The sequence below is a fragment of the Frieseomelitta varia genome, unplaced genomic scaffold (assembly GCF_011392965.1).
Source record: "Frieseomelitta varia isolate USP_RPSP 00005682 unplaced genomic scaffold, Fvar_1.2 scaffold_575, whole genome shotgun sequence".
NCBI lineage: Eukaryota > Metazoa > Arthropoda > Insecta > Hymenoptera > Apidae > Frieseomelitta > Frieseomelitta varia.
The window spans coordinates 65554-91176 of record NW_025110340.1 but is presented as its reverse complement, the minus strand read 5'-3'; the positions used below and the strand labels follow the sequence as shown (position 1 = coordinate 91176).

Genomic DNA, 25623 nt, shown 5'->3' with positions numbered 1-25623 from the left:
CCGCGATTATTCGCTCGTCGAATAAATATATTTCATTTTCGCCTGTTCCGTTCAATATGGCCGATTGTCACTTGGACTTTTCGAACGATAAAAAGACACGAAAGACTTCCTACCGCGAGTCGACTTGAACTCGAAATCAATACTTATCAAATAGCAGGCCTGATTGAATTTATGTGAAGTATACAATTTTCATAATTTCTTTTTTCTTTTTTCTTTTTATATTTCAAGCTGATTCATTCGTATTTATTAATTATCGTGGAAATTTGGCGAACTTGTCGAAAGACTAATAATAAAGTTAAGTTAAATAAATAAAACAGGCTACTGCGCAATATAACAGAATGGAGAGTAGTTTAAAAGACGCGCCGTTTGACCTAGTTGTGTCTAAAACACCCCTGTGCATTTTCTTTCTAATTTACCCTACCATCTCTTTTATTTATTAAAATTCTCTCCGCAACTACAATGCCGCATTCGCGGAAACGAAATTACTTTGGCTATTATTAATATTAATTATCTGGCATGAAAAAGGAGACGGAGACTCGTTACACCTTCCAAATTTTTCTCCCTCCCTTCCTCCCTCCTTCCCACGGGTGGGTAAATTAGGATAATTAAAATTAATGTAAACCCACTTCAAAATTTCATATTTCATCTCCATACGCATACACTTCTTTTCACGGGAATACTAACTTCGCAACCTAGTTTGTTAGACAGACAGAGAGAGAGAGAAAGAAAGAAAGAAAAAAAAAGAGATTTTGCACAAGCCGCGCCTTTCAGAAAAATTTTCCCGCCACTTTAAAAAAAAAAAACGCTCCTCTACAACTGCGGATTTAACAAAAAAAAAAAAAAAAAAAAAATCCTGACCAAGAAACCAGCGTGGATAAAAACAGCCGTTCCTCCGACTGGATGATTATCTACACGCGTGTAGAAATAAAATCTGATTCTTAAATACTTTCGAAAATCTACATTGAGTATCTGAAGTCTCAGTACGTTTCGCATCTTTCAATTACATTCTCGTGGCGATCGAAATTTCGCCGTGGATTCGGCTGATCAATGGAAAAACACGATTGTTTGAGCACGGAGAATGGCTTTGTGAAGTACAACGGGCAAACGGACAGCAAGCAATGGATAATGACGGTCAAACGGAAGATCATCGAGCCGAATCGATGATTCGATTGTTTCTGTTATTGCCTCGCTCGGTCATCCGCGTCCTGTTCACCAAGTGACTCGCTGGTGCGGCACAAACTGCGCTTCCTCGACGCGGATCAAACGCGTTTTTGGCCAAGGCCGTGACTGGATCGACACAAGCCGGCTCCGTTTGTTCCGCGAGCATTTCTAGCACGATGATTTCGATTTCAGGGATAACTCGACTACCGCGTGAAGTTTGAAGCGAAGTGAACGGGAACGATCGCAAAAGATACAAAGTGAAGTTTAATGACGGAAATTTTTCGCGATTTCAACGTAACTGAAATGCGAAGAGTCTGTAAAAATAGATAAATTTGAAAAAAAAAAGAGAAACGTCTACCGAGCTTGCAAAATTAAAGTGCCTCCAAAGTGCTTTTAAATATTTTCCACTGAAAAATTGACGAAACGTTTCAAACGTTTCAGCTTTAATTCGAGCAATTTCAACGTGTAATTTGCCGGAAATATTGACAATTTCGCCGAAACATTGGCCAACTTTTGAATTTCAACCGAACTTAATTGAATAATAGCCGTCCATTTGATAATAAGTTTGTGAATTTCATTAATTTCTTGCCTCATTACCATTCTAACAAGCCCTACTTAATTCATAATTACCATTAAATAGTTAATTCACCGGATATTCTGTGCGTTCGCCCGACATTTCAAATCTATTCTATGTGCAAGCGGTTTTCGCTGAGAAATGAATAATTAAATTCGAAATAATTGCCTGTCTTCCCTATTTCGCGCTCACGATTATTATCATCGATCGATGATTTTTGCAAAATTTTGCTGAATCAGTGTTTCAGCGTGACTTATTATTTCCGAAATTTCGCGAATTTCAGAAATAGAAAAACTTCTGTACGAGAGTGGCCAATTGGAGATTCCTCCTACTCTTGTCAAATTCTTAAAATTGACTCGAGTAACGGTCACGTGGAAATAACGAGATAAATATAAATTCGATTGGTTGTCACTCACCTGATTTTTGCCTTTGAGAACGAGAACATTTGTGACACGGCCGAAGGGGACGCCAAGATGGATGATTTCACTCTCCGATACTTCGTTGGGGATGTTCCTGATGTGGATAACCCTCGAAAGTTTGCCATTGTGGCTCTTGTCGAGTTTAACCTGCGCATACACAAAATTCTCCTGGTTAGTTATAAGTTTCACACGGCGCGCATGTGTGCACGATAATAAACTGCACAACTCGATTCGTCGAGCTCGCGCTTACACGGTGCCATCCGAAACATTGACACGATTGGAACATTAAAAAAACCGGTTGTAAAAAACGTAAAGATACAACAGTCTGTAGGATACGATCAACGTTACGAAAACATTCGTCGTTTCTTCGATTACATTCGCGAAAGTATGAATACAAGCCCACGATACAACAAGAAATTCGCGCCAACAACATTCGCAAACACCGAGTGAAATTACGCTCGTTCCTCAAGGGAGGTACACGGGGGCGGCTTTTAAAATTCCATCAGCCCTCGTTAAAAAAAAAAAAAAAAAAAGAAAAGAAAAGAAGCATGGTGCGAGGCAGAGCGCGTGCAGACCACACTTCCGGCCGAGGAACGAGGCCCCGTTGGTGTGTACAAGCAACGAAACTTTTGCGCCCGCTTTCGTATAAATTTAAATCGAAACCCCGCCGCCGGCGGAATTTTCAATCACTGCTCAATCTAGTCGAGACTCTATCCCCGCCAGTGACTGCCGCGAGACGCCTCTCGATCAACCCTCTTCTTCGCGCTGTCTCCTCTTCCTGTTCCCTTCGCCTTTCTCCCCTTTTATTCCACCTGCCCCGCAGCAGGTTCCCACCCGGGTTTAACCGATCGGAAAATGCGCTTCTTACCGAGTTACGGGGAGGACAGATACTTCTACAGCCTCTGTAAACCCCTTTCCAGATATTTTTCTTCCCAGTTCCAGCGGAGGGTTACCCGGCACCGACGTGTTTCTTTTTTTTTTTTTTTCGTATCGAAAGTAGTTACTTCGTTCGTGAAACGAATATCGAAATCCAAGACGGGAAGAATAACGTCTGTTCTGTAAACGTCGCGGATAACGAAGTATCTCGCGCGCGGGGTTTATGCGATTTCCGAGTTCCGTTTGGTCGACAGGTTTCGGTGAAATTCGCGACTTTCAACTATCCACAGAGTATTATTTTTTAAATTAAACGAAATATAATTCTATCCTTATACACGTATGGAATATATTGTGACAAAACACGTATGACAAAATTCCACAATTTACTAAATCGGATGCGCGATTCGTCGTGGGTGAACTTTACTTCCGTCAGGCTGATTGGCTGTTTTGCTAGATTATTAACGAAATTAAAACGATTCTCAAAATGAACTAAAATTGAAGCAACAATGTTCCTTAATTACGCTACTCGATGGTGGAACGCAATTAAACAAGGATAATCCTAACAACGATATAAATAGGGGGAAGAAGTATGGGGGGAGGAGCGCATTATGCGGTAATTGAAGAGTAACGATTCCGAATCTTGTGTATATCTAGTGGAACGGAATTATGCGAAACGATGCCTTCACTACGCATTGTACACGCGCGCTCGATTATCGAATAATACACGAATATAATACGCCATTATAGGAGCGCCGAGGGGACCGATTACTTCGCATTCAAATCGTACAACCTCGTCGCGAGATCTCCCTCTCCGAGGTAAGGGAAAATTTCATCCGTTCCGCCATTATTCCTTGGAACCACGATAATTCGTCCATCACTACCCGGATATCGACGTATTTACATTCGATACTTGTCTCTCAAACCGCCACGAATATTAATGCCCATGAGAGACTGGTACTTTTTCTGTTTTCATGAATTTCTTTAGCCCTTGGTTCGACGATTTGTGCAGATTCGAAAGACACGAGAAATTCAGGAAAAATGATTTCTCGTTAATATTGAGAAAATTAAAAGTTCCAATTCGACTAGAATTACTGTTTCGAAAGTAAGCTAACTGTTTCGCGAAAGTAAAAGAATTATCGACTGCGAATTGTAAGTAAAGTGAATGAGAAAGTAAAGTAAAGTAAATGTACAGTGAATGAGAAAGAGAGTGAAAAATATTTTTCGTTTGATAAATCGTTATTTCCGGGAAAGGAAGTCAGATGGGTTGGGAGATATTTATTAAAAAATTGGTCTTCCCCGGAGTGACAGTTAATAAATCACGGGGAATATATTTCTAAACGATACACGATCGAAAATTTGTAGGTGTAACCGGTATTGTGGATGTCGATTTGCCTGTCATCCCCGTGCTACGCGGAAAAATGCACCTGGCAGATTGAATATCGTTTCGCTATCATTTATCTTCTCTCTAACGTAATGACGATTTTATGTAAAATTTGTTGACCAAAAGTTCCATTCTAACTTCTTTGCGCTCTACTCACTTTAATACTTGCTAATATTTTCTAATCATATAAAAACAAACTGCAACAGATGAAACAGAATAAGTGCAATTATTATCAAAAATTTCTACTTTCATTTTAAGAATTTTCATAGAATTTCAGAGATTTGAGATTCCTTGAAATCTCCTTCAACAATATCATTCCGAAATTCCATCCATTCCAGTTTCATTCCATCGCCAAAAAAAAAAAAAAACACTCGATAATACGTAAGAAAGAATCCAAGCAACCAGGAAGAAAGGAAGGAGAGGAATGAAAAAGAAAAGGCTTGGTTCTCTACGTGTAACCGCTGAATATTCTTTCCGGTCCCGTACGTCGGAGCTTAAGGGATGGTAGAATCGCCGCCAGGATCAAAAGAAGTCGAGGGTTTAATTTCAAAGGTTAACCGAATCCGCCAGAGGCCACTCGAGAGGACTCAAAACTCGGAAAGAAGCATGGAAAATTCGTCGAGTGGATACTTGCACGCACTCGAAAGAGTTTCTTCGAATGACAAGCAGACAATAAATGGGAGTGGATTATACAAATCGTATTGAAACAACGAGGACAGAGTGAAAAGTGACAATAACGATCTTTACCGCCAAAGTAAAGAGTGAATTATTTTATTTTCTCTTTTTTCTTTTTTTTCTTGACTAACATGCAATCAGAAATAAAGGAAAAATAAAATGAAGAAGCGGAATCGAGTAAATCCGAAATAAATATAGGAAACCGTAGAATAGTAAGAAGAACGATGAACGGTCAAAAAAAAAAAAAAAAGGAAAACAGAAGAAGAATGGAAGGAAGGAAGGAAGAACGGTGAGCTTGGAAAGTTAAGCGCGAGCAATTCCGAAGAAGAGGCTATCAAATGAGACACTCGAGATGTCGAGGGCGAAACGACGCGGCACGCGAGTGCCTGTCGATCGCAGGGAAGAAGAGGCTTAATTGGCCGGCGTTTCCCTCGCTCTTGTAAAGGCAGCTTAGGCCACCGAGGAATGCTGCAAACAAGGTTCGCTTCGAGGATCGTTCAACCATTCTCCACGACGACCTCGAGGATCTCCTCGTGTGCCTGGACAACGTGTTCCCTCCACCCCTATGTCTTTCGTTCCACTTATCAGTCCCAAACTTTGACTTGACCACTGACCCCTCCCGACCTCTATTCTTTTTCTACTTCTTCCATTCGATTCGAAATGTATCACACAGATCTGCTATCGTGGATTGAAAAAGTCTGTTTATCTCGATATTAAGATCATTTTTACTAGATGAAACTAATAAAATTCACTCGTACATACGATGTTAATTAACTGTCACTTTTGTACACGACGCTACTTCATTTGAAACCTCTTTGATTTTTATGCGCACGATACTAATTCACATTCGCGAATCGGGCTAAGAAATTTAATAATTCTTTCTCTTTCCTCCTTTTCTTTATTTAATTTCTTTATTAAATATCAGAGAAAAAGAATATTTGAGTACCGGAGAGTTAACCCTAAGGGACGATAAAAATCCAACTCTCTCCCTTTTCTGTTTCCAGCCAGTCTCTCTCGTCGAGAATACGTCTTCCTTCATCCGAGCCGATAATTGGACATAATGGAGGCAATTCGCGGAAAATCGCTTGTAGGAAATGGGCACCGTGACCTCCTCCCACCGGCTGATAACGAGGGAGGATGCGCTCCGCCAACCGGAAGTCAACATTCCAATTCCGTTAGAAAATGCCCCGCCGCCACGGAGGACCCTTTCCACGCCAGAGGAAACAGGCGAGTGCTATTTTCTTCCGTGTTTTTTCTTTGATTTACTACGCTTTATTATTGAATTTTATTCAATTCATAATTGGAAATTATCCTTCTACTATTATATCCTCTAAATTTCATTTTTCTAAAGATATTTCTTGGACTGATAAGTCTTCCCTTCGTAGCTTCCTATTGCATTCTAATGTTGTATACAATTTTGGAATTTACAAATACAAAAGTACTCAAGAAATATGTATTGTAATATACATATACTGAAAACTATAAAATACCATAAACAATTCCACTAAAACTAATTACAAACAATTGTGTCCAGTCTGAACATTTCAATACAGATTTGAAATATCGAAAATATTTAGATAGGCAATCGTTTCGTCCTTTAAACTGATACAACGAATACTCGAAAAAATTTCCATAAAAATTCACGGTCTAAAAAAATTTTAAAATCCGAGATTAGAATTACCATACCATTGAGAAATGCAAGGCACAAATAAAAGCGTCGTTGAAACACGCGAGGGGCCGAAATAATAAAAATTAGCTCTCGCATTATTCGACCAGAGCTCATAGTCCACGTACGAGAGATTCCCATCGATATCATCCTGTTTATCCTGTTCTATCCCGTTTCGTGTAATATTCAAAATTCCCCTGATCTCCTTGCTCTCCCTTTGCTAATGCAATTGAAGATCTACTCTGAATTTCGACCACGTAATTTTGCGGAATATACGATATATGGAGGTATATCATGATATATGGAAATTACGCTGGATGAATTTTATGAACGATTTTCAAGCTTCAAGCAATAAAAATTATGCTAATAATATTATTACGTCGTAATTCGTAGAAGTTATTCGCTGAATATTTGAAGAAACGTACTGCAGACGGAAATATCGTGTAACGTTAATAAAAGTAAATCCTACAATAATGTGACAAACTATTTCTCGCACGTTATCACGAAATTATATAACTAACCTCGAGGCAACATATACCAAGAATAAGAATAGAGGTAAATATTACGGAGAAATTTCTTAGAAACGTACTGCGGTCACGCAAGGACCTTCCAGCAATATTATGTTTACATACTTTCTGTTAGATCCTTGTGCAAAACGGCCATGAGCTACATTCAAATAAATCGACACTGCTCCCGTGATGGTAGAGTAAAAGAAAATATTTCGCTCTGAATGGAATATTTCATCACGAAATGCGTGAAGATTGACAAAATGTATATATAATATATATAATAATCAGTCAATAGTAATAATAATATGAATCTCCTAAAAAAACGATAATAATATCTTCTTAATGATCGCAAAACAGGCGCCATATTGGAAACTAAAGTGCGATTCAAAACTCGAAACGATATATATCTAAAGGTATACTATATCTGTCAAACTTCACGCATGTCACGTCCTAACATCACTGACCAAACTACATATTTATTAAATAATACATGGAAGTAGAGAAACTTACTTGTTCGGACAATACGTTCACTAAACGGAACCACTCGTTATAGGTTAAGTCTTCGAAGCTGTTGCGCATGTCCACGGAACGTTTGAATGTCGACACGCGAGGATGGTACTGGTGCACAGCGAAACCGCGGAAGAACACGTATCACGATGAAGAACACGCGACGCAGGCGTTCGTCGCAAGCACGTTAGACGGCGGCGCAATTTCTCGAACGCGAAACATTCGAAACTCGACGAAAAGGCAAAACGCGATACACGCGAAGAAACAAACTGCGCGAACAACGGCCACCGTCACGTTCACGCTCGCACGTCTCCGCCGCTACTCGTCATCCATCGGCTGCGCCGCGCATACGTCACCGCGCAGCCGCTAGACGGGGGAGGGGAGGGACACGGTCGCTCGGAAGTGCGCGCGAAAAACGAATCTTGAATTTGAAAGTAATACGAGCGACCTCCTTCATCTCTTGCGAATTATTCGATTAACTATACTCAGATTGTTCAAAATGCTGCGTAGATTTAATTCGTAGATATTTTTTTCTAACGAGAATCATTCGTACTCTATCAAGGAAAAACTTAATACAGAAATACGAACACGTAGTAAAACGTTACTTAACTATTAAATTCCGTTTTGTTGACAATAAATAATTCAATTCAATTTTTAAATGTAGCATAGTAATTATACAATAATATTATAGTGATATATCAATGTAATATTATTGTATAATTGTCATTATAATTATTATTGTACACCCCTATACAATAACTTCATTTTATAAATATAATAATAATAATAATAATAACAATTGTATATTACTATATAATAATTATTAATATCGTATGTAATGATATATAATTTTCTATTTTCATTTTCTTTTCATAAACCTATCTGTATTTCGATTGATGTTAATATATTGTTGCGAATCTATTGTGATAAGATTATTTTTTGAAAATCGTGAAAAAACTTCTGAAAAACGAGGTGGGAGTGGAGACATTCGTGCCAAGACGCAACAGGCGACACTATGCTCGCATCCCCCATTAGAATTCCAAGTAGGTTTCCCTCCTCTTTTTCTCTTTCCTCCCTCCGGTGTAACTTCCGCCCTTCGGGCATGTTTCCATCCTCCAACCACCGACAGGAAGCCCGGATTCTTTTCTTTGAAGACGAGCCAGCAGAGTGCAGATAAGCCAGGATCGCGTCGTCTTTTCGTGACAAATGCACTCAAGCCATAGAGCGCGCTGAGATCTTTTGATTATTAGAGAGTGCTATTGCGAAAAGCATTTTTTAAAGTCATTGAAATTTAATAAATCAGACTTGAATTTTTCTTTCCTTTTAATACTAAAAGTAGGCAGAAAAAAATACAATTTATGAACTTTCTATTTCTCCTCTAACACTACGAATTTTCCTGACGAGTGGGCCCTGGAGTTTTAGAAATTATACGAAAGAAAAACTGGATCTTCTCACGAAAAATAAATAAATAAATATCTGCAATCTCGAATCGAACCAACAAACCAACATACCTACTTAAAGCGAAGACGTGCTGCAAATCGACAAGAAGAAAAAGCCTCGACGTCTATCAATTATCCAGACAAATCAGAAACATACTAAAACGAAGCAACGAACGGAGAAGAGAAGAAAATGGGAAAACAAAAGGAGAAGGCAATTCGGAAAGAATCGAATGCAAAAGATCACTTTGGCCTGTTCAGTCGTCGCGCTCGATCTTCCATCCAGTCGGAATTAATTGCGTCTCGAGGCAGGAGAAGGACGCAGCGAACCGTACCCGAGAGGAAACTCACGCGATGAGCAAGCGAAGAAAAATCGAGGGTGACTCGTATTTCGTTTTTCAATTATCCGCGGTAAAAGATATCGACGATTCTATAAATGAACACCGATCGTCGGCTGAAGACAGATGGACGAACAGAGTGCCGGCAGAGGAAAGAAGCAAAAGAGCGTGCTGTTCGTTTAATTGGTCGCCACCCCTCCGCTCGAGGAATCGCTCCAAGATGAGTGAGAAATGGCGAGAAAAAGGTGAATCGCGGTGGATAGAATAAAAGATGTATATTACAACATTGTTGTCGTTTGGTGTGCACAGAAAAGAGAATCACAGTGCGAGATAATGGGAAAATTTAATTCGAACGAATCGATTTCGCGAAAGGCTGACTTGCAAACGTAGAAGTTTATTATTCTGGTCAGAATGAAATCCAACTGGAAGATTTTTGAACGTTTTAAGCAAATCGCTGAAAAATTTCGCTCAAATTCAGTTTCTCTGCCTAAAAAGTCATTAATTACGTCTAACCTCATCATAATTATTTTCAGGATATTTTTATACAAGTAAACACCCAACAATTTATTCCTCAATCTCTCCCATTCTCCCAACAAAAATCTCCGCAATGACCAGCGCATAAAATCCAGAGAAAAATATTCCAGCGTAAAAGCCTCCGCCATATAAAGCGTTTAATTACTCGCGATACAACGACCATATTGCAACGCGTAGTTTGCATCGACGAAAAAGAAAGAGGGGAAAAAGAAAGGGGAAGAGAAAAAATATGATGGCGTTACAAAAACATGGTTCCCCAGAGCCGCTGGATCTCCACCCCCGCGCGCACCCCGTCCAACCCCCTTGAAAGACTCTCGCACCCGTGGCCGGTATTATTACAAAGCGACGCATTAAACTACACGATATTTTACTTTTATCTCGATTTCCCCTAATAAAATAGCCCGGCGTTCCCTTCCATGGTACGACGCTCGCCGGGCGTCCGTGTAAAAGCCGGTTGCCACCATTTTTCATCCCTTCGACACGTCCCCTTTAGACCCGCCGTGCTCGCGTTTCGATCACGATGAATACCACGCCACCCGGTGTATCGATTTCGACAGGTCACTCGTCCTTTTTACACGTACACGTTGCCAACGTTCCTTTATGATTTCTCTTCTGCGCTCGGCTACATTTTCAATACCACCCCCTCGTGAATCATGACTCTGACGATTCGTCGCTGAGTGGCGGTGTGCTGCGGTGAAAAGGGAAAAGGGAGGGGAGGGAGAGTTGATAGAGGGAAGGTGCGACGTTCGATTTTATTTGCTTTTAATTTGCTTCTGCCTCGTCGCTGCGTAGGGAAGCTTGGTTTTCTATAATATTTATTTTAATTTGATATCTTGGAACGATCATAGTTGAAGCGTTGATCAGAAAAGCAGGGCGAATGAGAAGAAAGAGTTGTACGACTACGATAAATTCACTTGCCATTATCTGACAGCACTTGTCTTTCTCCTACGCAAAAATAAAAAAAAAGGGGGGGGGGAAATATAAGGGAATAGAAAGAGAACAAAGAGAGAGAGACAACTACGACAAATTAGCCTGCATTCATGGAAACAATGGCGCTAACAACTTCTTTTTCGTATGGCGCAAGGAAAATGTTGCGGATAAACAACAATTTTTTGGCAGAAGAGAAGCAATTGTCTTTTGTTGTACGAGAGAGTGATAGAAAATAGGAATAAAATTCGATTCGCGTAGGAACAAGGAACCCTAACAATCTTTACGTACAAGGGAGCCTAGCAATATTTACGTGCGTCTATCAAATTATTTCTACAGAATATTAAATGTCAAAATATTCGTCTATCAAAACACTGATGAGAAATTTGCGAATAATCCCTTGTAGGAGATATTAAATTTAATTTGTTCGTAAAAAAAAAAAACAATTTTAAAGGGTTGATATACGTATTATACGATTCTACCGACCATTCAAAATACATCTTCGCAAATACGTGCTACGTATAAAAATCAATTTCTCTCTCAACGTTCTCTTACTCGAAGCTCGATCTAGCTTAATTTAATTACAAGAAATTATAATTGATCGCAGGCGAGAGAGAACAATCCATCAAACGCAAGAAACTCGAGCAACGCGTTCGTCCGAGATTGCCTTTCGCGGGACGCAGAGCCAGCAAGGGGATGCAATTGAAAAGCGCTGCCTAAACGCTCGTACAGTCGACGAGGTAATGCATATTGACGTTTTGCCGATAATTTCCCAACGTCAAGGACGCTAGGCGCCGATGAGATTCCGAATGATACACGGGGGTGCAGGTTTCCATCTCCTTGCAAGAAGTGAAAAAAACCTCGTCGTCTATCAAACTCTCGTACTTCGTTTCAATCGAGAAATTATTTTCGTCCCTATTATCTAGAGTTTCGTCAATCAACAGAACGATTTATCTACTCGCTGGCTATCAACAAAATGAGAATTTACAGAGACTCACTTTCCATTTGCAACGAAATAAATTTCACGCGATGAAGTTTGTTTCCAATTAATTTACGATTAACTTGTGAATCATGAAAGTTTGAAGTTTCAATTAAAAAAAAAAAAAAAGAGAGAGAGAAGAGAGAACAAATTATCCACTGTACGATAAACTGAACCATTCTCAACCAAAACAAATGTGAATAAATGCAATGAATTCCTGATAAAAAAAAAAAACTTTGTAGAAAGGTGAACGTTCTGCAGTGGCGGGAAAATTCGAGCTCGCGAAAGAATCGTGAAATTCGGCCGGCGGGAGCAACTTCCGTCACTGTCAGATCTTTTGACGCGTGCTTATCAGCCGGTGGATTTTCGCATGAAACGTTGCAGACGGATCCACGCGCGTCGATTCGACGGCAAAAGCCTGGCCGTTTCCAGGCCAGAGACCCACTTGGGAAAAAAGTTTCGAAAACGACGGGCGGAAACATTTCCCAAGGAACGATTGAAATTTACACGAACACTCCGACGAGAAAGAATACGGCAGAGTTTTATTTAAATTATCAGGGAAGAATTATCTAACTATTTTATTAAAACTTCGCTTCGGTAGAATTTATATTCGACCAAATAACTTCGTGCGGATTTCAACGAATATATACGTTTGCTCGTTGTTGAACCATGGGACACCCAGTACATTCGATAAATTCCCGGCGAATAACAACAATAAACGGATGCACGAAGCGTACGGTTCCGTTCGACGTTCCGCTGTATATCTATATATCTCTCGTTTTTCGTTCTCGCTCCCATTGTTTTCGCAAAACAGAGGGCAAACGTCAAAATGTGGAAACAATTCGCCCGCTAATAGGAACAATTCCCAACTATACAGGCGTCGTTAAACTTTATTTATCACGGTGAACGGAGATAAAAAGCGGAATGGAAAATACTTCACGGTTTATTCTTTTTTTTTTTTTTTTTTTTTTTTTTTTTTTTTTTCTTAACAAACTGAAGAGTGGAAAGAAGCTTTCGATTTCCTTACACTTCCATCACAGATTTATCGAAGAATTTCAGATAAATTTTCCGACACGGCTGTAGCCTGTAACCAGTCAGTTACGATTTTCCGAATGATTCGCGCAGATTCCTATTTGGTCATAAACAGCGATGACAACACGGACGATATAATCGCCCCTAATGCGCCAGCTCCGTCATTATTTTCCCTCCTCGGTGCACGCGTTGTCACGCGATTCCAATAAGCAGTAATTGAACGACGGAAGGTGCACGATGCGAGAGAATTGCGAAACGGCCCGTAGTTTCATTCGTCGTCATCTTCGCCCGCCTGTTTACGAGCCTCTGTCTGCTGAATCAACGTAACGAGAACATAAAATCGTAAAATCGAAAGGAAAATTCGCGGCGGCATCTCTCATTTCGAATTTGTCTCTCTGTCAAGTTTCATCATACACTCACGAGTGCTCGAGATAATAACCGAGTCTCTCGACGTTTTTTGTAACTTCGAGGGCCAGGCTTCAAAACTTCGTCCCTCGATGGTTTTGCGAAACTTTGACAATTCTAAATTTTCGAGCGAATCTCCTTTTTGGAAACGATCTTATCGTATCGCTAGCCACGCTTCCGATAAATTTCTCTGAGCGACGAAAGAGCGCCAATAAGCGAGGTTGACAGAGCGAGGGGGTTAATAAATTGGTGGACGGGCCGATAGAGGGTCTTGCCAGTTTTATGGAAAGGGTGTAGAACCGTAGGACACGGACAGTCGGCTTGGAAATGCCGGTTATTGATGAACCGTCGCCACCCCTTTCATCCCCTTCGTGTGTCCACTGGCGTCCGCTCGCCGCGTTACAATGGCGTATACGTAACGCGTTTCGACCGCGATACACTCCCCCCCTCAATCCCCCGCCCCGACTGATGATTAATCGCTCCCGTTCCGTTATCTTCTACGGTAGAACAACCGTACGGGAAAGTGAAACCGAAGAGAACCGAAGAACTTCCAATTTCTCTTTGCCAGACTATGCCCCTCGCAGAACTTACTCTCCCTCTCCGTCACCTTTCGCTTTTAGTTTGCAATCGAGAGAAACGGAGGGAATTAGAAATGCAATAATAACGTTGCAACTGCCTCTCGCCTCTTATCTCCGAAAATGGAGGATGGGCCGAGGGGTGAGGCGGAAATTCTTACTCAGAGCGAGTAACAGGGGGGTCATCGTTGAATAGGTAATGTGGTCAAGGTTAGTCGTAGTAATGGAATTCGTATGAGGGCGAATTGAGTTTCCTGGAACTGGGGTGGTTAACGAGGGTATATGTTGGATACAACGAGTAATTCTGAGCTTCAGTTCGGGGATGGTTGAATTGGCAGTTTGTGGAACGAATTTTTGATTCGAATGGTCGAGGAGTTAAGGAGAGAGTTAAGAATTGAGAATTTCAAAAACCGATTTAAACAGCTGTGAATCCTTTAATTCAAGACGATGCCAAAGAAGAAGAACTTTCGTGTATTACATTTTTATACGATTCACAATTTAATTTTATTGGTTCCGCTGATTCGTAGTTGAAAATTTTTAAATTAGCTCAAATCCTCAGATACTCCAAATAATTTCGATGGCGAACTCGGTACATTCTCAGTTCAATGAACTTTATCTTTGTTAGTTCCTTCAATTCGAAATGGATATTGTACAACTCATCAAAAAATAGTTTTCAAATATTCGACACAAATATTCTCGTATCTTTCATGCACTTGGAAGTGAAGAGTAGAATGGAAAGTGTGGGAAAATAAAATAAATAAGTACACAGTGTTATTTGTTAAGTTAAAAATGAAAGAATATATATATAAAAAAGAATTTCAAAACTAATCCCATCAGGAAAGTCACCAAAAATCCGTCGATTCGACGACAAATCTCAAAGCGACCGAACTAGAACCCAGCGTTCATATTTCAACTGACCGCACCACCGCGATCGGGAAAGGGTTGAAAATGATCGCGACAGCCGGCGTGTTTGCCGCGGTCGATGGAAGTCATATTAAACGTATTAAACAGCCAGAATAAATATCAATTTGATTGATCACTATCGGCGCTGATTTCAATTCGTTTTTGTCTCGTTCCAAGCTACTTTTTTCCAACGAAAGGGGGGGGGGGTGGACCGTCCACGTCCGGTGATTTATGGACGTTACTACTACTTGGAGGCGTCATCGACTCGATTATTCGCATTTTCGTTCGTTGTCGAGGTTGAATTGACTGTTCGATTGTCACATTATGAGAGACTTCATCTCTCTGTCTCTCTTTACGATCCAGCGGAATTTTCTCGAGGATCACGATCGGAATTTTTCTTTCACAGTCACAGCTTCAGCTTTTCAGGAATTCTGTCGTTTTCAGAATTTTTAGCAACCGAGAGTACGCTCAATCCGATTCACACTTTTCATTTAAGAAGCCAACCCTCCAGCTCGATCACGTTCAACAATCCTCAGGAAATCAAACGATTGAACTCTTTTGACTCAAGCTTTCTCACTCCAGTCTAGAAACTCGCGGGTCAATTTTCGAGAAACTATATTCCTCGGATCTTGGGAAAGTCGTCTCTCAATCATTCGCGCAATCGAAATCGATCGTTTGATCCTCCGTTTTCCCGTGAACGATTTTTTTTTTCTTTTTCTTTTTTTTCAAACGTTCGATCAGCTTTCTCGAGAGGGTTGAAATGTTTGCGCGGAGTGAGGGAGCTTGCCGTTTGCTCGAATTTCAGATCGAGTTACTCAAGAACGGCGCAGGTCCGGAGGATATTTCGAATCGTTTCGAAAGTTTCCCTTACATATGTTTGGATTCGCCGGCAAATATAACCGCGCGACCGGCAGAGTGCACCCCCGGGGGTGCTTCTGACGTTCTCGGGCCCCCTCTGTCTCTCTCTCTCTCTTTCTCTGCCCGTTTCACGCGTTACGTTTCCTAATTTACCATCCGCCTTCTCCCACGTTCGACGAATATCGGCGAGGAACCTCGTCGTCAACCAGGCGACAAACAATCGATCGACAGAATTCTAGAGACAGAAATCCATTCTCTAACAAGACATTTTTCGGTATTTTCAGAGGCTGCGTAATGTGAGAATTTTCCATTCAATTCCAATAATCTGGTAAATAAATTTATTCCAAGGAGTAATCTTCGCAGGAAGTGCACGAAATAATACGCGTGTGATGGATAGAGTTGAAAATCGTGTCTTTAATTTCATTTCGAAAGAGCTGAGGATCGAAGGGGGCGAGCGTTCGTAACAGAAAGCTTTATTTAACGCGGAAACGTTTCCCTTATTTTTTTACGCGAGGCCCCATTAGGAACTTCCGCGCTTTTATGCCGTGACATATCCAATTTTTTTACGGTCACGCTTTCGCGTCTTTACGACCGCCAATATCTTTCTTTTTATCGCCCGGCCTCTCGCGTTTCGGTTTTCGAAGCACCGGCCATTTATTTAAATCTTGATCACTACTAGCTTCAATTCCCCGTTTCCCCAGCATCTACTGGATTCTCCTCGCACTTGCTCTGAATCTTAATTGATCAACGTGGGTTTCTGTTCTTCGAAAACTTTGAGTCTTTGAAATTTCCGACGCGTCAGATTTTTTTCTTTCTGATTTTCTTCGTTTCGTTCTCAGCCGACACTTTCAAATAACAGGAAAGACACGTACCAAGCGACGAGAATAAGAAAACTTTATCAACATCGAGAATTTCCAAATTTACGTATCGTTAATTTTATTATCGGCAATCTCAATTGCGAACGTGTCTGAAAGTAGACGACCAGACGTTTTCACTTGCCTGGTCCGTCCAGGCAGACAACGGTACACAAATCGATCATAGTTTACAGTGACTTTTGATACGCGTATTATTCTGAAAGTTGTTCCATGTATTCTCAGTCTACACCGCTATTTACTCTCCCGCGAATAATTCGAAATTTCTCTTCGCTTCTTCACGGTACCAAGAAAAAATCCCCATTATCTCTCTCTCTCTCTCTCTCTCTCTCTCTCTCTCTCTCTCGCCGGCAGCTGTATCGCAAGACACAGTTCTGCATAATCGAAATAGAGTAGAATTTTTGTACAAGAATATATTCGACGAATCACGAATTTCCAAAAATAAAATTTCTTATCGTTTACGCAAATCATTTATTTTTATTCTTTTTTTTTTTTTAATTTAGGCGCCAGTAACTGCAGTATATTTAATTTTCAATGGCACTCCTCCATAAAATACATCCCCAATTTGAACTTTGTTGCTTTGAAAAAAACGCGACAAACTCGCCGGAGAAGAATCCCTTCTCCATTCCCAGGCGATCTCGCCGGGCGAAACCACGAAACTAAACCACCGGCTACTAAATGCAATGTAATAAAGCGGACGCTAGACAGAAAGAGAGAAAGGGGGAGAGAGAGTGAGTGAGTTACGGTGAGATTACAAGGAGAAACGAGACAGAATTGCGAGAGGTGAGAAAGCAGAAGAGAGGGAAAGGGGAAGGCTGGCACGCAGCCAGAGCCGGGGGATCTCAATGGGAATCGTGTTACCTGTCTCACGCTACTTTGTAGCGCCACCCTAATCTCGTATCCGGTGTGATTTATCGGCCTCTGGCCTTGGCGCCGTGCGCCTTGCCAGAACCCCCTCCCCCGGAATTTTCTTCCTGCGAGTTGAATCGACGATCGGCCTTGAACAATCTTCTGCCAATCGACGTTTCTCCGCGAGGGAAGAATATTCTGAGAGCCCATCAGAGGGGCGAGTTTATCGTTTCCTTCACAATTTCCGACCGCCGAATTAGCGCCTGATCGCTCGAAAATCGAACGCAACTCGACTCAATGTCCACCGATTGAATTTCGTTTCGAAAAGTTCGCGTTTTAGGCTTTACAACCTCATGGATCTTACAGTTTCGAAGGAATAGGTAGTCGAGTGTCGCGACTCTGCGGAAATAGGGAAAAAGTCGCAAGACAAAAAGTTAATAATAAATTAATAATAACGAGTTAATAATAATGAAGAAAAGTGCAGAAATACAGAGAATCACAAGTCAAGGAGATGAATAAATAATAAATCTGATTAATCATATATCGAAGTAAATCAATTATAATAGCAAATATAATAATACAATAAGGAAATCGTCGGCGCTGTTGGTTAAGTATTCGCCTTCGAACGATTTCATCTAATAATACAATAGCAATTGTAATAGTACTGCTTTGTTCTTCCAAAAATACACAAGGCGAGCAAAGTTCACGTGATAATAAATAACCAAAAAAAAGAGAGAGAAAGTGAGAGAGAAAAGGGGAAAAGAAACTTAAAATTTTTTTTAAAATTCAAATGAAACGTTCCCTGTTCTCTGTAAATGGTATGTATTTTCACGGTAATATCTTCGAGGCGTCAACCAGAAAGCGGAATTAAGGGAATGCTACAAGATACTTCACTGTCCGGCACGGTAACGAAGGAAAATTAGCAAGGGGGAAATACTTCAGCCGTCCAGTTCCGCGCGAAAGAACCGGAATTAGACAAATGCCTGGCCGGTTTTTCTTAACGGAGGAGAGGAGGGAATAGAGATACTCGGTCGAGCGAATCATCTGCAATATTAATGGACACCGACGAATGGATCCTCTTTACTCCGCGTAATTTTTGTCACGTTCGTTCCTTACGAAGGGAATTACAACAGAAGAATCGCACTGCCCTGAATTCTACATTCAGCCTGGAAAAAATATGAGTTTAAACAACGTTTAGCCTTTCTTTATATTTCGATGTATAAAACTAAAGAAACTACGGCAGAACTACGACGACAACCAAAGTACAAAATTTATAGAAATTTAAAGAAATTAAAGTGCGGAAAAATTTATAACGCGTACAAGGAAACGTGTTTTTATCTATATTATTTTATTTCTGTATTTTTATTCATTTTTATATATTTTAATAAAAATCATTCAAATCGGTGAAAATCACACTCACGAATGTACATGCGACAGTTTCGTGGAAAATTATCATTTTGACCACTTTGGTAATCCTCCGTGATTGGATTGTAAATTGAATACCAAAAGATTCCCGACATACGTGGCAAACGTTATCGAAATTCTACGAAACGGGAAATCCCACGTCGACCAAAAAGAAAAAAAGAAGGAAAAACCCGTCATCAAAGAACTGTTTGATCGAGATTCAATCGATCGATTTTCCCATCAACCGAGTATCGAGCGAAACGGGTCGAAAAATCAAAAGTTTCAAAGACGGTGCAAAAAACGGCGCGATGTCTTTTTGCGGGCACATTCGAATAAGCGAATGATATATTTCGCCCCGTAGGGCGAAAACGGCAGCGTCGAAGCTTATTAACGATCGTTTAATTGCCGGCTACGATAATTATATCACGGCCGCGTCGATTAAATTCGCTTAAAGGTATATATATATATATATATACGTTACCTGGAAATATCGCCAAGTGACTGATTGAAATCCATTCTCCTCCCCCTCCCCCCGCCCTCTGCAGAGGATGTTGTTTGCACAAACGTGGAAAAAAGGAAAAGGAATTCCCGCCGAGTGTAATTACGTTTGTTATCAGTTTACAGGGAGATGCGAGAATCCAATATTGTTTGGAAAATTACATGCGCTAATGAACGCGCGCGCGTCGTTTCTCGTTTCTCCGGGATACTGCGAAGCTAATTTTCCTCCGCGCTTTGTCCGCGGTTGATTCCGTTTAATACGCGATTTAACTCGCCGTGATTTGTTCATTGACACAACGTTCCATCGTCGGGGGAGGGGGATTTCTTTTTCGCGACCGTTCGCGCGAACGAAATCCCGAAATCGAAATCCTTTTTTCAGTCGGCGAGTGTTCGTCGATCGTCGGCGAACGTTGATGTTTTCGTTTAGGGTTTCCGCGTTGAAGAAATTCGGACGAAAGTAGCTTCCGACGCGAAAATATTTAGGGACGCGAATATCTACGCGCGATAAAGAGAACGAGCGAAGATGAAGAAACGGAGGGAGGCGGGGGAAACATTGGAAATTCGAACAAAAGAGACATTTGGCGAAACAGCGCGCGGCTTTTTTTTTCGGAGAGCGGAGAATTACATTCCGCGGGAAATGAGATTTTTTAAATACTTTTTCTCTTTTTTTTTTTTTCTTTTCTGCGAAAAAACGAGCGAACGAGATTATGAAAGAAAGAGAGGTGGGGGAAGGGAGGGGGGTGAAAAAGATTGAAAATTTTTAGCTAAAGGGAACTTTTTAGCAGAATATTGTGTATTTTTGGGAATGGTTTCGGCGAAATGATTTTCGACGTAAAATGAGAATTCGTAATTATCCTTTGTGATACCGGCGGCGAAACGAAATGAGGAGAAAATCGAAAATTTCTGGCTGAAAAAAAAAAAAAGGAAAAAAGATCCGCAGTGGAAATGTTATACGTTTGATTTCTCTTTTTCCTTTTTTCTTTTTTTTTGGCGATTTTACAAATAGTTATGTTCGATATACATTTTTTCTTTTTTTTTTTTTTTTTGTATAAAGAGCAAATATAAACGTAGAGAAATTCCAACCGAGAGAATTTTTTTTTTTTAATATTTCGTAAAATAAAATATTCGAAAAATTGAAATATACAGCGCACGGAATATTAATTACCAGACTGCGGATTTTTATGCAAATATTACGGAACGGAAGCTGAACAAAGATTCGTTTCATTCGCTAAACATCACCATCCATATAACGTAATAACGTAAATAACCGTTATTGCTAGTATTAATATTATCTTCAAACGACTTCAAAAAAATAATTCCATAATTGGGGAGACAATTCCATAAAGACACGCGAGAGCCCAAAAATTAAGCAAACAACGAGACAAGCTTCCGAAAGAAGAAAAAAGAGGAAAGAAAATAAAAAAGGGGGATGAGAGAATTATGGTAAAGAACAGACAAAGTTGGACAGAGTTGGTCCATCCGAAAAAGAACAACGGCTAACCAAAAGGCAAAGGCTGATGCTGGAAGCAATTTATCTAAACGTAGTGGCGAGGCCACTCGAGAACGAAAGGCGAAGAGAAAGTCCATCCAGAATATTACTGGGCATCGAGAGAGGGTGGGTGGCTGCCGCCATTGCCCTTTGATTCTTTTGTGCGTGGCTTTCGCGAGACCTTCGACTTCGGAGGGGTATCGGAGGCCACTGACGCGAGAGCGAAACGAAACGAGGGGAAAAAAAGGGAGAAGAACGCCGGAAAAGTGGACGCACTTGACGTTCTATGGTGTACCGACGGAACAAGAGGGTGAAACTCTCCTCGAGAGTCAGCCCCCCCCCCCCCTATTTTCCCTGCCACCGAGGAAATTTCTAATCGACGAAAATGGACGCGAGAATCAGACCTTTTAACAAGTTCCCCCCTTTCTTCAGTCGCGTGTTATTTTACTAAAAATAAGATCTGCAAATTTCATCTCGTCGAGCGTCGTTACTAAAAAAAAAAAAAATGCGACGACGTTTCGATAATTGGGAAATAATTCGCCTTTATTTCCAGCGAAAATGTTGACAACTTGACATTCTCTACGGCGGCCATTGATGAAAATACCAGGTGTCACGAGATGTCGAGGGAGGAAAGAGAAGCAGCACGTTGAAATAGACGCGGCGAAAAGGCCAGTGAAATCAGGTTGCCGCCGAATTAAGCGACGTCCCCGTGCTCGGAAAATAGACGACCCGATACGCGTTCCCTTAATAAAACTTATCAACCGATTGATTTATCATCGTTCGAAAGCGCCAGTTGCACAGAGCGTTCGCGGATGGAATTTTCCCTCCTCGCTTCGCGTTCGCGAATCACCTCGTAACAATCACTCGTTCGTAATTATTCATTTAATTAAACCTCATCCACCATGATGTATTTCATTCGACCATTCGATCTCTTTCGTCCGATAATTCTCACGATCGCCTGCAATTATCCTTCTTTTTACTATTTCTTTTACAGGGGGGTGAGCCGAAAATCACTTCCTGCTAAAATAAATCCGCACTTCTTTCGCGCATTATTTCTCCAATTAAAAATATTATAATTCTTGAATTAAAATCATATTTTGATGTTTCATTGAAAAAAAGAAAAAAAAAAAAGAAAAAGAAAGACCCATGCTGTAACATTTAAAATTCCATTGCACATCAATACACGTTATCATCGTTCTCGTTAATTTGAACATCTTTGTACATCTTCTACAACAAACAAAAAAAAAAAAAAAAAAAAAGTACAATTGCAAAACGAGAAACGAGAACGATAAAAGCCAGATTTCTGTGGATCAGTCGTTCACCACCGATTCGCAATATCTTTCCGTCCCTCTCGCTCAATTGTTTTCACCATCCGACAACGTGGAATTTCATACCGGAAAATCCGGGATGAAAGAGAGAAAGGGACGGACCAATCATCCATGGAGGACCTTCTCTAAAACCTGGCCGAAACTTCTGCTTGGCATGTCTGACATGTTTCATGCTGGAATGTTTCTCTGCGAATGCGCCGGAACGCACGCCGCGATTTCCAGAATGCCATCATCATCATCATCCAACTCCTCCCCCTCCCCAACCTGCCACGCTCTCGTGTGAATAATCACCGGTCTCTCGATTTTCCACCCGTTTCGATACCTCTTTACCCATTCACTTTCCCCGCCGCTCCTTTCGTGCGTGGAAAAATTGTTAATTAACCATCGAGGCACTCGTCGGAATTATAGATTTCTCAATGGCACTAGATCGAGAGGCCGGATGAATCGCGAGTTCGAGTTCGAGTTCGCGTTGAATGGATAAAAAAAAAGAAAAAAGAAAAAGAAAAAAAATTCTGGTGAAAATGAATTCATTTGCAGTTCTTGCTATGTCTCGTTTCGACAAATTGTCGACTGACGAGGAAATAATTCGAAAAATTGCAAGGAAGATAATCTAATCAGGTGAGATCGTTTCCAAAAGTGCACGAGTTTTTTTCTTTGAAATTTTCCGTCCAATCATCTCGACCGTCCAATGAACTCAACCGAGAGATTCCACGGAAGAAGACGAAGAAGAAGAAGAAGAAGAAGAAGAAGAAAAATCAGCAGCATCCAGAGAAATCTCTCCAAACATCTCCTCTCCGATTCATCAAACAAAAATAACTGCCGCGGAAACTCTCGAACGGAGCAACCAACTTCTCCCTTCTCGCGAACGAGCCCGCCCCCGTCTCTCTCTCTTTCTGTGAGATCCGATCGAGAGGAAAAGCGGCGAACAATCGGCCGCCGACGAAGCAAGAGCCGTTGATCGAAGCTTCCGGGATAACAGAAGATAAGGTTGCACTTTTGAAATTAGCTGTCGCCCCCCCCCCCTCCTCCCACCCCCCACCCCCAGCAGGGGGAACGACTTTCCCGGCGACGACGAGGCAAGAAAGAAACAGGGCCCTTGCGGACCGCGCGGGGCTTCAGACGTGGGGCTTAATCGAGAAAATGGCTGAACCCAGGCATCCGTGAAAAGAGGGATAGGCGCGTGATCTCGCGAGATCGGAAGCCATTTATGGCCCTCTGCCCTCCCCCTCCCCACCTGATCGACTTAGAATCGTCGACTGCGTGTAATCTGCTTAGAACATGCTATTCTCCGACGTAATTACCGACAGATCGTCCTCTTCATCCCTTTATCCGTCCGGGAAATTGCGATTTTCACGGAGCTCCGTCTTCGTCCATTGTGCCGGCGTCGCCCCCCCCCNATAATAGGGATTTTCAGTTTCTCGATTCGACTTGGTGAATTTCCTTCGATTTTGATTTTTATTTGGCTTGTTCTGATTTGTTTGTTACATAGACATCGTTAAGGATCGTGGATCCTTTTTCTTTCACTTTTGTTAATCACGATCTTCATGCTGCAGGTTTCGTTTTTCTAGATCTTTTAGAATTTTTCTGAATTTTTTAATTCTGAGGATCTTCTTCAATTCGAATATTTCAATGATTTCGTTTATTACAGTATCTATATCAGAATCGAAGATGGTAATTTCTTTATTTACTTTACTTTCACTATTCATAACCTTTCTACTGCAGATTTCATTCTTCTTTTTTTAATTTTGAAAAGAGTTTCTTTTTCTTTTTTTTTTTTTTTCTTGAAAATAGGAATTTTCAGTTTCTCGATTCGACTTGGTGAATTTCCTCCGATTTTGATTTTTATTTGGCTTGTTCTTATTTGTTTGTTATATAGACATCGTTAAGCATCGTGGATCCTTTTTCTTTCACTTTAATCACGATCTTTATACTGCAGTTTTTCTAGATCTTTTAGAATTTTTCTGAACTGTTTAATTCTAAGGATCTCCTTCGATTCGATTATTTCAATAATTTCGTTTGTTACAGTATCTATATCAGAGTCAAAGATTGTAATTTCTTTATTTACTTTACTTTCACTATTCATAACCTTTCTACTGCAGGTTTCATTCTTCTTTCAAAGTTTTCTTCTCTTCTTTTTATTTTGAAAAGAGAGATTTCAATTTCCCTCGGTTTCAATTTTTATTTCAAACGTTCTCCTCCTGTTAAATGATTATATGTACCTTTTCTGTTGCATATTTTATTCTCTAGATCTTTCAAAGTTCTCTTTTTTTCTCTTTACAGAGAGATGTTTAATTCCTGGTTCAACTCGGAAAATCTTCTTTGGCTTCTGTTTGGTTTCAATTTCTATTCCGAACGCGCTCCTTCTATTCTATTTATTAAAACATGCAGATGTCGTTAAGGATTGTAGGTTTTAACAGGATATATTATATCTCTCTGGCCACTCGGCTTTATTAAGTGGACAACGGGATGATCTTCTTTATCCCAGTTTCTTTCTGATGCGCCATTTTCCGCCTCGTTCCGTCCCATTATCCGCAAATGGTCACCGTGTCGCGTCCCTCAATCGCGTGCGATCTCTCAACGACCTCGAACGGAAGGGTTCGCGCGAACGTCTCGTTAAAGGTGCTGGACCAGAGAGTCAATTACCGCGCCACGTCATCGTTTTCTTTCCTCTTTTGTCGTCGTCTTGTTCGTCTCTTTTGACGAAAACCGTCGGTCGACGACCCTCGGTGGGACGTTGCTCGCTTGCAAGGTTGTTGAAGAACAGTTTCCTTCTCCCCCGCGCCACCTTTTCAATGTTTCAAGTCAGTTCGAGCGTCGTTAACAGGCGAATTTTCGCGAAATTCTTCTCTTCTTCGGGCTAAGCGACGAAAAGTTTTGTCAACCCCGAGCGGTGTTTACATCGAGTAGCGAAGTTTGAATTATTTCAAATCGTGACTGGAGGTTTTCGTTACGGAGCGAGTATATATCTCTCGAATTGCGAGGCAGCCATTCCTGGCTCAAGATAATTAAAAAATAACAAGAAGAAGATGAAGAACAGAAGAGAGCGTAGAATGCAACGAGGGAATAGCAGAAGCGGCGATACAGCGTATAACAATAACGGAGCAAATCTCGAAAATACGCAAGGGAAACGAGGAAGGGCTAAAAGGGTGGAATTAAAATGGCGAACGGGAGGAGAGAATCCGCGAGAAGTGCGCCGACACTGTGCACACACTTTCCAATTCCACCGCGAATAAACCCGCGCGATCAAAGCACGGACTTTCAGAAATTCTAGAAATGACTCGAACTCGAAATCAAAAGAGAAACGGCTCGCTTTAATATTAATGATAAAAAAAGAAAATTTCCAAATTTCCATTTTTTGTTCCCTCGCGAGCAACTTCCTGTCACGTAAGAAGAAGGGGAGGGGGGGGGGGGGGGGATTATGGCTGGCA

The 25623-nt window shown here is 40.9% G+C and overlaps 1 protein-coding gene across 1 annotated transcript in view; it reads right to left on the bottom strand.

Annotated features, from left to right (window-relative positions):
* Positions 1 to 2151: 2151 nt before the first annotated feature.
* LOC122534069 (polypyrimidine tract-binding protein 2-like) overlaps positions 2152 to 25623 on the bottom strand; it is a gene marked incomplete at its 3' end in the record, with an annotated part of 78101 nt that continues 54629 nt past the window's right edge. The window contains exon 3 of the mRNA XM_043664366.1: positions 2152 to 2301. Coding sequence (XP_043520301.1) covers positions 2152 to 2301 — 150 coding nt within the window. The remainder of the gene's footprint in view (positions 2302 to 25623) is intronic.